Below are 15,153 nucleotides of genomic sequence, written 5' to 3' on the forward strand. Positions count from 1 at the left end.
GAGCACTTACCCAGCTGTATCCATGGTAAGGCACGCTTAGATGCAGTCAAAACAACCTGTTCATGCTTTTTCATGAAATAACATAAATTCACAGCCATACCACTGTCTTCTTCTGGCAGTTTGGAGATATAGGAAATATTGCAATCAGATGTTTCTAATTTAATTCAATCCCTCATTAATTTGATCTCTTCTTTAATTCAATCTCAGCCTCAGGACTTAAATAATTTGTATTAAAAATAACATAATGACCAGTCTTTCTTTAATCAATGGTGACTGCTTTAGGCAGGTATTAGCAGATAATCTGATTACTAAATACACAGTGAGTTGGCATTTAGTTCATAACTAAGAGGGAAAATTTGGAAAGCAATCAAAGGAGAAAAAAAATAAAAAGAGGGATAAGAGAAGAGAGCCTTACAAAGGCATTCAACATTAAAGAAAGTATTGTGGAAAAGTTATTTTTGCTGGTGATTGTTATTGGTAGAAGCCTCTAAGATGCACTGCCAGTGGTGTCAGCTCTGGGCGACAGGCTCAGCCCAGCAGGGAGACTACTCCAGAGTCAGGTCTGTGGTAAATCTGGCACCTTTTCCCCTCAGAGTTATTTAAACTTACTAATGGGATTTGGAGGTTAGATGCTTAGAGTTACTGGGCAGGCACAGCTCCACTGAGCTCTGGCTACACCATTTGCAACCCTCTCTCTCTCAGTGTAGGTAGACACCATTTGCCTGCCCAGTGGCTTTTTTATGGCAAAGATGTTGGGAAAGCTGATGTTGTCTGGCAGGAAAACTTGTGATGCACAGCTCACTGCAGGTTGTACAGAGAGCAGTGTGGAGCAGCTCTGCAGTTGTTCCTAGTAGCTGGTGGGGAAGGCACCAGTCAGGCCCCCTGGCCAGTTCTCTGATTGTCACAAGGTCCCCAAGTTCTCTGGAGACTGGGACTGCCAGGTCTGGCAGTGCTTGACAGATGCTGACAGGGGCTTCCTTTGAGGGGACAGTGCTGCAGCTCTCATTTTCTAACAAACCCCATCTTGGCTCTGCATCTGAAGCAGGTAGTTTGTTGTCCACTATCATTTCCCGTCAAACTGGCAATACTGCTGTAATGACAGCCCTTCCAGCAAGCCAGCAGTTCTAAAGGAGCCTTGGATTGTTATTTCCCACCTGCTTCCCCCTCTCCCTGCTCCTGATGCCTGGATGGGGCCCGTGGTGTGCTGCTCAGCAGGTGGCATGTTTCCAGCGTTGGAAGGGTACCCAGCACAGAGCAAGGGATCCCAAGCTGTTATACAGACAACTTTTGCCTACAGCAGAAGAAAGAGCCCTGACAGTTTGCTGTTTGCAAGTTACCCAATAGCAAAATGGAGATTTACATGGGGAACTGACATTTTCCAATGTGCTGTAACTCTCTGCCCAAGTTCCCAAGTTCACTGGGGCTCTGTTCAGTGTATTTTACACTGATGTGGTGGTGAAAGATGTCATGCCATCTCAGAAGGGACCTCTGGGGCTGACAAGAACTGGATGTGCTCATCACACAAGGGCCTTTGAAGCTTCCAGTAGAGACTGCTTGAAGTCATCAGCATAGTACCACAGCAGATTTGGGAGTTAAGAAATGCAGTGCCTGGCACTCCCATTTCTGAGGGGTGCCAAGGCAGTTCACCACTGGACTCCTACTCGTGTTAATGAGGCTCATTCCCAATGCCCTTTTGTAAGAAAGGCTGCTCAGCAATACCTGGGAATCAGGCTGGTCCAAGTGGGAAAGCTGCTCCAAAGCAGAGTTGTCTCCTGCAAACCGGAGGTATTGACACCTCCCTGGCAGACAGAAGAGGATGCTCAAGTGACAGAGGACACTAGTCTCAGTCCAGATGTGTACTGGAGCTGAAATGGTAGAGCAGCTTCACCTGGTACTCCAGTGCTGTAGCTTTGAACCCCTTTCTTTTGGGACTGTAATCTTGTTACTTTTGTGTTTGAGCAACCGTTATTAAAATTGACAAAACAAATTGATAAGCCTATAAAAATCATTCTGCAATAGATTTAATTGAAGGAGGCTGTCAAGTCACGATGGATAGTTGTAAGTCAGTGGTGAATAGAATGCAAACAGAAATACTGTAGGAGATGGTTTAGTTGAACAGGCCCTGGATTCCTGCATACAATTGCCCCCAATGGCTTGCAGCATCTTTTTTATCCACTCCTTTGCCATGCTGTCCACCAGTTCCTGGATCTGTAACATAGCAATTAATCTCTTCTTGTAAAGTGATTTAGGATCAACACAAAACTTACACTGTATTTTTATTATACTTTTGGTGAGTGAAGAAAAAGGAAACCCTTTTAATGGGGACAGAACAAAACCAATGTAACAAGTACAAATTCTTTAGGGAAGACAGACAACTGTGCCTAAGACTAGTCTTAGCTCAGTGTTTCCAGTTGCTGATTTGCAGGAAGAAGTAATTAATCACCAAGTGAAATCTGTTCAAGATTAGCATAAATTGCAGAAAATTGTAAAAGACTCCAGATGGATTTGAATAATTTGAAAAAAAACAGACAAAAACACCAAAGGGAATGTTGAGTTGGATGAACACAGACTAATTCCTAATAAAAAAGAAACAAAATATTTTTATGTGAACATCCAGAATTTTCAAGACTCTAGGCATGGACATGTCTGCCTAGCACAAGGAAATAGGGTGCTGATGGGCTGTGGATGCAATGCATTCTGCCATTTCTACAGAATGCTGACACCCTTACTCCCAGCCCCTCAGTCGGAGCCAAAACACCTCCAAAACCTACAACAGAAAAGGTCTCACTCACAGCAAGGAAGAGATCAGGACTGTGTGCTGCAGTTCCCATGGCAGGAGATGTTGAGGCTCCAAGGTAAAGGGAGAAATGCTTCGTGCCACAGGGACATGATCTGAACAGTTCACTGCTGCAAAAGGGCCAGGGATGGTGAAGCTCTGGGTCTGGATGGAGTTTATACATTTGTAACAAATGCCATCAAACATTTGTAACCAATGCCATTAAACATTTGTCATGCAGTATCTGACAACCTCTTCTGACTTCCTGTTGTGTCTTCTTGTTTGAAGCTGAAGCACACCTTGGTGTCCTGTGATTGCAGCTTTAGCAATTACTCCTGTACAAACACAAATACATAAGATGAAGGACTAATGTAGCACAGCACATAAAACTTTTTTCCCCAGTAATGAAAATGGAAAGAAAGTTCAAAGGAGACTTTCTTCCCTGGCCAAGAGAAGCTGCATGACTGGCTCACAGGTTATGGGAAGTTCCTTCTCTTCTGATGGTTGTACATGGGCACACTTCTGGCCCATTTCCAACAGTAACTTGATTCAAATTTAGTGCCCATGTAGGAACCTGGAGAATTACCTTGATTTAATTCTTCATTTTCTTTACAAGAACATTTATGTCTTTCTGCACTTTGGAGAGGTGCAAAGTTAATAGCTTGCTTCTTGTAGATACACTGCAGGGCTTTCATGTTTTTTAAGGGTAATCTGCTATTCACTGCAGTTTATCTGGACCATTAAGACTCCAGTGAAGTCAGGCAAAACCTGGCATCTGACATGAGATCTGTAAGTGCCCCCCAGCCCCACTGCACACAAGTTCTGTCCCCGGGGCTGTCCTGTCTCACTGGGCTGTGCAGGGGAGTATGGGCTCCTCCCAGCACCTGTGAAACACCAGGCAACAGCTGGAGAATGTCTTTCTGTGGATCTCTTGATAGAGCAGACAGGTAAATACCTGAGCAAGAAACCTCCCTATTCCTGATCCTTCTCTTTTTGGAAAATAAGAAATGGAGTTTTGTGATTTTACCTTAAATTATTGCCCGTTACTTCCAGTGCTTCCTTCTGTGCATGTCCTGAGTCTGCCAGCTGCAGTGTAACAAAAGCAACACTCTAATGACAGCAAAACAAAGGGTGAGAACAGGAGATATAACAGAAAATGCACCTTTGGTAGCTATTACTTTGAGTTCTCTGATTTTACACAAGCAAATCTGCTTCAGAGCCTCCGAGCTGCTCTCCCAGTGACTCCCCTGGTGTCTGTTTGCCAGACAATGACTTTTTGCTCATCTGGAAGCACTGAACTGACGGCCAGGAGCCTGCCCCCATCTTCCTTGGGAGTGGGCTAACCACCCGGCCCTAGTGCTGCCTCCTGAGACAGCAGCAGCAGCAGCAAGTGCAGCAGATTTGAAGGCTCAAACCTGTGTTTTAATGTGTATCTTTCTCCACAGATCTACCAGTCAGCTCAGAATGGAAACTACAGCCTCTGTCTGCAGAGCAGCTTGCCTTGGGAACTGCTTCCACCAAGCCTGGTTAAAAGCACCTCTGGGCAAGGAGGATGCTGTGATTCCTGTGGGGCACCACAGAAGCTCATTAACTGGGGCAAAAGCAGCAGCCTGCAGAGCTCCAGTGATGCAGGGAGGCTTTCTACAAAAGAAAGGTCCATCATGTAGAACATAGCTCTACTATTGGGTGAGTTTCTGGGTTGGTGAAGAATCTGATACAGACATTTTTGCATCAACTGAAACCAGGCATCTGTTCCACTTGTGTTCATGTCTGGCACAAGCTGAAACGAGAACGCCAGACTGCGACTGCTTAAGGACACCCACAAGAGAGTTTGCACTAACAGAACTAAATTAATTTCAAACAGATTTTAGTTAAACTAGTATAATTATCATGTCTTGACAAGGGCTCAGTCTATTTCTGCATATCTTTTCCCTGCAGAGTGATGATTGCCACTGACATAAATGGCATAATCGAACTCTCTAGCTGAAGTCCATGGCACTTTGTTGAAGTGAGCAGGGATTACTCTGGCAAAGCCAAAGTATCTGTCAGGCTGTAAAATGTGCTGTGTATTTATGTGTGACACCTTTGGAGTCAGCTAGCTTTGTACTTTCAAAAGGATAAGGACAATAGCTTAAACTGTTTTTGAAAGGCTTTCATACCGTGTCTAAGGAATAAATGTGAAGGGCAGGCAGCAGTTACACTTCAACTAATTCTGATCATTGAAGCGACGACATACCTGTGCAAAGCCACTGTGACTGCGGGGAGAATAGAGCCTGCAGGCTGGTTTTTTGGGTTGTTTTTATTTTTCTTTCAAGAGTATTTGTGAGCAGTGTGATTGTCATGCAGAAGCACGGCACTGCTCTGACGTATATTGTGTCATCTGTTCTACACTAATAAATTAGCATCTGCAGCTAGCACTGCTGCCTGTCAAATGTGGGTACAAAATTGAGCTGTTTGATCTCAGTGCCACTGAAGTGTGTCTGCACACTGCAGAAGATGCACATCATCCCATCTGTTTCCCACAGACCCTCCATCAGGTCGGATGCTTCAAGGTAACAGATCAGACACAATGAATTCCACCACAGACGACTGCCTTGGAGGCATCCTCCTGCTTTGTCCCTGCATGTAAAAATTTGACTTAAGAGTAATTTTATTCCTTCACAGCAGGTCATTTAAACCCTGTCCACTCTAGGGAAATCTCTAACTTTGGCTCAGCTCCTTACATGCCAAGGGTTGTCCCCAGCGTGGCCGTTGTCATTAACGTGCCAAGTCACGTCTCTCCAAGCAGGCCTTACAAGACTCTGCTTCAACCAACAGCAGCCACTGGGGGCCAGTTTATTTTTGGGCTGTTGCTGCCACTGGCCAGATGGAGCTGAAACAGTGCCAGCCGTGGTGAGGCTCCTGGGGCAGCGCCAGAGGTGGGAGCTGGGACAGTGTCCTGAGCACAGGCGGCTCCTGCAGCCGGGATGTGTGACCTGCCACACCCGCACTGCTGCTGCCAACCCAGCTGCTCGTGGATACAATCCTCTGCTGCCCTGGCCACATGCATTTGCCTCAGAAATACATGGTTCTGTCTCGTTATCTAGGAAGGGGGAAAATCAGGCAAGGGCAAGTTTGATTTGGAGTGTAATAAAACTAGTTTATTTACACAGTAACATGAATGCCACGGAGTACACAGCAAAGTACCACAGCAAACCAGAGTGTAACTGCCCCTGATCACAAAGGAAGGCTTGAAGTTTATATACTTATTTATATAAAAATGTGTAAATATCAATATGAAGCACCAGATAAAGCAATGCAACCAGGAATTCCAAATACAAATTACCCACAAGAATGGAACTGAAAAAAGAAATTAAAAGAAATTCCCTTATTCAAGGCATTTAAAGAAATCCCATTTATAAAAGTTCACAGATTTTGGAATCCCCAATTTAAAAATAAATTTCCCCCTTTTATTAAAAACAAGAACATATTCTTAAATGCTCAGCATAATCAAGTTTTAAAAGAAAAAAACCCAAGGATTTCAACTGCAAAACCTTCTAATACCAACAATCCAAAGGATAAGGAAACAGAAGTTTTGAGTACGTTTTGAAGAGGTGTTATTTATGAAATAACTATATTAAAATTTACACACTCTTAAAATATATATTATATATACAATATATAATATATATATATTTTCAAGCAAAAAGGGGCAAAGAATACTTTAGGGATAAAAAATTCATATACATACATATATATGAAAACATGCCCACATGCACTCATATATATATATGTATGTATATATATATTTATGAACAAATATTTCTTCCATATTAAAAAAAAAGCTCCAACCTCTTCTAAATCCCTGAAATCTTCCCCTTAAATTTATGGAAAAAAAAATCTTTATAGTCTGAAGTAAAAACCAAATTCTCAAAAGCTGTAGAGTGGTAAAATGCTTATGTACAGGTAAGTTGAGTATTTCATTTCTCACTGGCAACTCTGCTTGATCTGAAAGCATTCTGTGGTTTCCAGGTAAATGCTGAGTGGAGCACCAATGCAAGGAGACTTACAGGAAATTATTTAAATTACATTCTACACCTATTCAAAATCACCATCCTTCTAACACTGCATCCAGGTGAGCAAGAAAATCCATACAAATGTCTACCAGAAATTCTCTGCAACACAGCAGGGAAAAAGACTTGCTCCTTCTTTTGGAGTTGAGGGTGCCCTTATGAAATTTCTCCCCAGTGTTTGGAAAAGTATTTTTTGTGTATTCTTTGCTTGAAGTCTTTGTAATCCACATGACTGTTTACAGAATATTTCCACAGGTGTATTTTTACAGAGGTATTTAAAATTCTATTCTGTACTTCTTTGATGTTCTCTTACTGCATAACTAAATCACAATCACATCTTTCTCTGTGCTGGCTGGAGGGCTCTGATTGTGCTCCAGGTCTTACAAGGAATTTTAGCAGAACCAGCACCACCTCTGCAAAATCAGAGTAAAACTGACAGTCTAGTCATGCAGTAAAGTCCTGATTGTACTGAGAAACAGTCAATTTAGAGAAAGGGGGAAAAGAAAGTGCATTAAAAGGTCTGACTCAGTTTCTATTGTATCCCTCAGAAAACTTAAAATTGATTTAAATAAAAACAGGATCATTTATTTTATATTTACATAAGGATTTGTTATCACAAAAAAAAAGAAATTAATTTAGATGGGAATCTCAGCACAAGAATTCAGAACCAGATACATTTTATTTCAGCAGCAAATACACGTTAAAATCAAGGACCTACAGTATGAAGCTACTGAATAAATTCTGCAGGCAGCTGAACCCTAACACACATATTTTATTTAAATAATATATTTTTCTCTATAACATGTAGGAATCCTCTTGTATTAACACGTCAAGATGATCCATTCATACTTTGTGGGTAGGATGTGTGGAGCATGAAAGATTTAAGGTGGAACACTTTTGTAAAAGCTACCTGCACTCTTCTCTGTGGGGCAGCAACACGGTATCCTGGCTGAAGTTACTGATTTCATCAGTCTGAACTCTGAAGTGAGACCAGGCTTCTGCATCTGGACATTCCAGGGGCTCCAGAAGAAAATTCTGGATTCCCTCATTCCTACAAATGTACAGGCAAGCTTTTACCAGTAGAGTCTCTTTACATTCACCTGGTTCTGCATATTGACTGGATCAGATCTGAGGCTTGACAGACAATTAGTAATTCCCATTTAAGAAATACAAAACTAACCCACTTTCCAAATCACCTCAGGAGCAGTTCTTGTAGCACTCCTGTTTGAAGAGAGGTTTGCATTTCCCACCACAGCCCAGGGCTGCTGTGCAGCCCCTCCAGCCCCTCCAGCAGGAGCAGCACGTTCCCCCCTCCCTGCTGCTCCCAGCCAGACCCCCTGGCCAGCACAGCACCGAGTGTCTGCAGAGATTGTCAGAGCAAGAGGCTTCTCCTGATGCCTGGCCAGGCTGCAACAACTGACTTGGCATCCATTGGTATTCTCCCTGTTCCAGATCCCAAATTTGAAAGCCCACAGTTTTGTTACTTCAGGTTTACACTGTACTACAAGCAACTTAAAGGAACCCGTTCACACGAGTCTTATGGAATGGATCAACCCAGTATCATACAAAGTACAGCACTGAACTTTGTAAAGTCTTTTGCATCTTTACATGGGCAGTATTATTTCTAGGGCTCTTATGAAAAGAATAAGATTTCCACCAACTGACCAGCTACATTTCAGGTTTTTGACAAGGCACTAAACATTGTGAATCCAATCACTGTGCTCTCTCTGTAATATTAGAGAGGGTTTTAATGGCTCTAAAAGGATCAGAAACCACTCGTCATAATTCTTCAAAGAAGCATTTGATTTTTCCAGAAATTAGTTTCCACTGGAAAAATCTTTAAGAGTTCATGTTAAAAATATTTGAATGACAGCTTTTATTAATAGAAAAATATATATTTACAGTCAATACTGTTATCTTAGATTTGCAGCTCTTCCTATTTCTTGAGCTCAACTGAAAGTGCGACATTGCTAGAAAAAAATTCAAGATCTGTGCACATGTTCAAGTACGTTCTAACATGCACAGCCAGGGGTTTTGTTCCTGCCATACACAGGATCCTGTTACAAACAGAGCGGGTTTTTTTCCTTTTGCTTAGCAATTATGCTGTAGCATTCTTAGGATTTGTTTACAATCAGTTTAACGCATACATTCTTGTGTATTTACGTGGCACGATCTGGTGCCAGGATGGAGAACCACCACAAACACAGTTGCAATCATCGGTTAAGGGCAGATCTGCAAAGTCAGCCTCAAGCTCCTCAAGGAAGAACTCAGGCCAGATCAGGTTCGATTACATTGGCCAGTCTTTCTTTTTTAAAGAAAAAAACCACACAACATTACAAATTGCTAAAGTTTACCCAGTGCTGCACAAGAAAGAGGTTGGTAGTGAACATCTATCCATGCTTGGTTATACTGCAGAGCTAAAATGAGTATTGGTGCATCACAAAAGATACAAACTGAAGTTAGATAGCTAGAGATACAAAGGCCTTGGACCAGCTGCATTCATACCTACACTTGTACAACATTCAACATCCAACTGCATGTGCGTGTTGACATCAAAGTGACAGTGGGAACACGTGTCCCTAAACAAGGGAACACCCAGAGCATCCAGAGATGGCCCCACTGCAATGCCAAGTGGTCCAAGAGTTATTCCTATGCCTATGTGAGCTAGCTGGGAAGTCAGGAGCACACACACACACCACGGAACAAACACAAAACCAGACCACAGAGAACAAGAAGCCCCACTGGCAGCTCAGCACACTGGCACTAATAGCTAGTAGGTAGTACACAAGTGATTGCCATGCTCGGTGTATGTGAATTATGGGAGCATTGCCCTCCTGTGTCCAGATAAAGCAGGGCTGCACTCAACAGGAGATTCTTTGTAAAGGTTCTTCTACAAGCTGCTCAGCAGTAGTGCAGAAACTTTCTTTCCTGATGTAGAGGAAGTACTTCAACTACATACATTGCACTTGGGCTTTTAATGCACTGTCCTGTTTTTTCTGCATCAATGCCACCATCCTAACCTTCTTGCCAAAAAGAGAAAGAAAAACATACATATCACATTAAAATATATTATCCTCATCCTTGCCTGATCCTTCACTGATACAGGTGAATCAAACAAAAGAACAATCAGAAGTTTCAAAAAAATCTTCAGAAAGGTAACGAAGACAGTCTATACTAGGGCACAATCGATGTAGGCTTCCACAGGCCATTGAGCTGAGCTCTGAGAGGTGCCAGAGAAGAATCCCACAGACACGTCAGCCCTCCATGTACGCCGTGGATCCAGAGCTACTCTTGCTGACTTTAAGCCTGCAGGACTGTTTGTTCAGTTTCCATGCACGTGGTCCAAGAATGCATATGTTGTATAAAGTGGCTATTTGTTTCAAGGCTGAAGTGAATTGATTCCTCACAGTTTTAACAATTACAATGGAACATCAATCCATAAAAAGAACACATGGATATCTGTGCATTTATGTGCCAGGAAAGTAAAGGAAGGGGCTGCAGATCTAGCATTGGGTAAAGGCTGGTGTGTAAAGTGAACACTGTAATGTACAGCTTTAAAAAATAATACAAGAATTGCACATAGATCCATAGGAGAGAAGCACAGGCTCATAACTACGGCTGTCTGCTTTCCATCACCTGGGTCAGAATATTCAGGATTGCTTTTCCCTCTGCATCCAGATCCATTCTTCAGAGCAACTTGGGAAACAACTTCTAGCCTACCAAAACTGAGCAAAGATACTGTCTGTACAGAGGTTCCACGGGAAACAGCTCTTAGGGCACAGAAGGAAGTCAGCAGTGGCCTTGAAAAGTGAAAAAGCTCCTTCAAGTTGAGGTTTTAAACATTCTGACTCTTCAATCCTTACTAATTCCTGCTCTAGTCCAAAACTCTGTCTGTGATGCTCTTTGAGCTCTTCTGACAACATTCCATTTTTAGGGTGTTGACTATAGCAACATTAGAGAACACTGGTAACAACAGGCAAGAGATGGGCAGCCAAGCACTGCTGTAGGAAATGTGGATCATGATGCTGTTGGTCGTGGCTGCCAAACTTAGCAGCTCCCTCAATAATTAAACAGCAGTGTTTTTGCACCCTTGTTCTTACCCTTCAGAGAACTCTGTCTGCAGTAAAAGTATCTCCACGTTGCCTGTTAGCTACACACAGACAACCTCTAAACATTTCAATCTGCCAACAAACCTGCAGAGCCAATTTCAGTCTCACTTTGCAGTATGGCATAAGTGACAAGAGCAGACCAAACCAAAACAGAAGAGGTGGCTTTTATTTTCGTCCCTGATTCATAGCAGTGATTGTCCATCCATTTCAAGTCAGGCTTTAGTGCTTTTTGCAATGGAAGGGGAATTTCAAGGGTCCACCAAGTGTTGTATTGTTCTTGTATAAATGTGGTTATGGCTACAGTACATCAACAGTCCAGACTGGGGAAAGTTGCCTAGGAAATAGGATAGATAAAGTGTGCATATGCTGCTTTTTAATGCACAGGTCTCAAGGTAAGGGTAATGGTGTGATTAAGGCAGTACTGATGAAATTGTGAATGGTTAGAAAGGATATGGGTAGGCAATGAGGCAGAGGAGGAGGGAAGAGGACTGAACACAGGTGCTTACTGCTCACTGACACTTGCCATGCTCAGTGGGAAAAGCACATCTGGGGAGGAAAGTAGAGGTGGTGTAAAGTGTAAGAGAAAGATCAGAACCTGTTTGGTTGAGACCAAAGGGAAGAGGAGCACAGCCTGCTTGTGGGGGACTAAGCTGAGAGGAAATGTGTGGTATGTGGAGTGAAAGCAAACGAGTGTTTTGTGGCATGGTGGATAATTCATCTCACATTCACCACTAATCCATCTCTGCTTATGGTCACTGCTATTCACTAATCAATGCTACGTAGGAAATGACAGAAACTACCCAGAAGAGGAGGGCAATTTGTTTACTGCAGTGGTAGAAATAGTGGTATCAAAGCTTGCTCTCCTTTTCAGCCAGATATGAATCAAGTTACATACTGGCTGATCCAAATGCAGTCGTGTATGTGATCAATCCCTAGCAGGCCTGGCAAAAAAGTAAAGTTTCTGTCATACTTGGTACAGGATGCAATTTCTCCAATTAGAACCTATTTGCTCAGAGTTGTTGGCTTCGTTGTCTAGGCTGTTCTGTAACAATTGTACAAAGTGTGAGCCCTAGTGCAGGCTGGAGTGAGGGCTGGGGCAGAGGTGGGGATGCTTCACGAAAAGCAACAGGCTCTACAACTAGTGCTGCTTCATGAGTCTCACAATGCGATGAAGTGAGTCTGTAGTGGCAAAAGCCAGATATTGACAACAAAGCCAGTCTTCCAGAATAATTCCACAGTCCCTCTCCAAGGACTTCTCTGCAAACTTGATCATCAGCAGCGTCCTTTTTATATCGAGCCAGTTCTGAAGTATGGCATCTCTCCGTGAGGGGTTGGAAGATGTACTGAGCGCATGGAACAAGTCCTCACGTGGGCCCCAAAGCAGACACTGAAGGATTCCTTTGGCTTCTGATATCAAGATCCTCTCCGAAGGGTTGGGATTCAGCAGGCAGCTGGCAAGTTGCTGAAGCCCTTGAGAGTAGAGGGAACGGCAAGGAATCTTGGGGAGATCGGCACAAGTGTACTCCTTCTCTTTCAGCTCTGGATTCTCATCAAAGGGGTTGGGTAAGTGCAGCATTTCATAGATGAGGATGCCAGTCTGGAACTCATCACACTTCTTGTACTGCGTTGCAGTGATGATTTCTGGAGCCAGGCGGGACTGATCCCGTAGGACCTCAGGATCCACCATGTGACTCTTCTGCTTGGCCTGGGAGAAGTTGCTCACAATTAACCTGGCCGGGCAGGCGGTGTTGGGGTTGGGCTCTGTGGCCTCGGGGCTCAGGGCGCTGCCTCCCGGCCTGGAGTGAACCAGCAGCAGGTTCTCCAGGCGCAGGTCACAGTGGGTGATGTGATAGGGCTTCAGGTGCTCGAGGCCCAGGCACAGCTGCAGGAGCAGCAGGCACACCTGTCTCTCGTACAGGTCGGGGCTCTTGCTGTGCCGGGGCGCGGAGTCGCGCACGAAGTCGGCCACGGTCAGCTGCGGCACCTCGCGCGTGATCACCACCACGCGGCTGCGGGGCTTGCCGATGGTGCCCTGCCTGCTGGGGCTGTCCCTGCAGGAGGCCTCTGGGCTGCAGGCAGCGTCTCTGTTCTTCTGCTCAGGCTCCTTCTCCTCTTCTTCCCGCTCTTCTTCCACGTCCGCCGCGTCGTCGTCCTCCCACGGGAGGAGGCGCACGGGCACCTCAGCCAGGAAATGGCCACAGTCCTGCTGGATGTTGAAGTTGATAGCCAGGCTCTGCCGGATGGACAGGCTGTGGTAATACTGCTGGGACTCCTTAGCCTTGCTCTTACAAATCTGGGGGAAAAGAAACAGAACAGACATCATTCTTTAATTCCTAAATTCTCTATATTTTTTTTAATATGTACTTTGCTGGTGGGATCTCCAGTCTAGGCCTAAACACCAGCAATGAACATTTTTTTAATGGACGACCCTGGCAGACTGTCTTAAGGCACCCAAACAGTTCTCACTGGCTAGTAAGCAACTGCAGAGCAATACATGCAGGCATCTCTCCCTCTGCACAGACGATCCAATGGAAAATACAATTCTGGTTTATAATCAGAACAGCAGCTGATACACGGTAAATGCACAGCAAAGCTTTTTTTACCTGTATGATTTTATTCCAAGTTCTCTCAGCTTTGTGTGCAGCTTGAACAGGATAAAAATAATCAATAGCAATAGGGGATACAAAGAAATATGCATAAAGCATTTGACCAAACACTTGCACATGGCTGAGTTAGCATGGCACAACGAGTCGAGCCCTGTCAGCTCGGTGACTGATGTTTGCTCCTTGCCCACTGGAACTGGAACTGAAACCCATGAGCTGCAGCAGTGTGTCTGCAGTGAGGGGTGCATGTGTGCATGGCACAGCCTGCAGCCAGGCAGACTTGGCTCACCTGATGAGTGGACAATCAGTAGAACATGGTACCTTAACTGCTTTCAATCAATTATCAAGATCCAAAATATGGTTTGTTTTTTTGCCATAGATACTGTATTTATGTCCAGAAGTATCTTATTGATATATACATTATCAACATACTAATTATCCTTATTAATTGTTTGCACTCCCATAACAACTGGCAGCTCCAACCTCTGACAAAAGTCACTATTAGGGCCTCTGTTTCTAAGCTACTAACTGATTAAAATTACAAAGACTCATCTGTCTTGACCTTTGCATATTAACCTTAGTTCTGCTAAATTCAGAGAGATCATTCACAGCATGTAAGGTTAGATGTATGTTTTGATCTTTTTCATGGTTAGAGTGTAACTATTCACTTGCTGTAATGCACCAACAGGTTTTAAGTACAAAGCTCAGAGAAGAAAAAAGAGGAAGTCATCTCTCTCCAGATGAAACTCCAGCTTCCCTTAGCTCATCTCTGGAAGCAAGGAAAGCCAGATAACTACAGTCAGCACTTGTTATACACAGCCACCACCACCAAGAGACCCAGATCTCATCCCAGCCCCAAATGTAAGCATTAGGTGACTTTTCTTCCTGTTTCTCATTTTCCCCCTTCTCAGAACTTCTGCAGCTAAGTTATAAACCTACCTTTCAGTAACACACACATAAATTTTTCATATTTTACATGCTTATGTGGTTAAGAAATATAAATGTGAGATTTAATCTTTTATGGTAGTTGATCAGAAAACTGCATTGTTAGATAACCACAGGAACTCAGACAAAATTTGTAACAACATTCTGATTGTCCTCTTGTCTTTGAGACTCTGCTTATTTCCATACTTCACAAGCACTTACATTTCCCTACTCATTCTGTTCACTGAAACTGCCTGTTTATAACTGCCACAAAACCATAAAACTGATTTGAAAAATCCATTTTCTAGTCAATTTTATTTATGAGAGTAAATGTTGATCCTTACCCTGTTTATACAGGGGCTTTTGCTCACTTAAATTTTCAAATGTATTTTACCCTGTTAGAGGTGAAATGAGTTCTCAGTGGCATGTGTGCCCCCTGGTCCCTCCTCTCAAGGGTTATAGAGGCAAAAATATAGCAATAACCTTTGAATTATACAGAAAAAGAAAAAGCCAGCTGATTGTCTTTGAGACTGAAGTCCCCAGATTGATTAAATACTTAATACTGCACAGAAGACAGAAGTAGAAAAGCTGTACAGACTCATATATAGGTGTTGAATGTACACACATGGTGTGTATCAAATCTGACTGGGAGAACAGCTATTAAGGAAAACAAAATTGTTCCATCTTCT

At 43.3% G+C, this 15,153-nt stretch overlaps 1 protein-coding gene across 2 annotated transcripts in view; it reads right to left on the reverse strand.

Annotated features, from left to right (window-relative positions):
- Positions 1–5,908: 5,908 nt before the first annotated feature.
- The window catches only part of PEAK1 (pseudopodium enriched atypical kinase 1), a 110,528-nt gene continuing 101,283 nt past the window's right edge, over positions 5,909–15,153 (reverse strand). For both annotated transcript variants that reach the window (XM_084213971.1, XM_084213970.1), the window contains one exon: positions 5,909–13,230. In XM_084213971.1, the coding sequence (XP_084070097.1) occupies positions 12,076–13,230 (1,155 nt within the window). In that variant the 3' untranslated portion in view covers positions 5,909–12,075. The remainder of the gene's footprint in view (positions 13,231–15,153) is intronic.

Source organism: Fringilla coelebs (assembly GCF_963513975.1).
Source record: "Fringilla coelebs genome assembly, chromosome: 12".
NCBI lineage: Eukaryota > Metazoa > Chordata > Aves > Passeriformes > Fringillidae > Fringilla > Fringilla coelebs.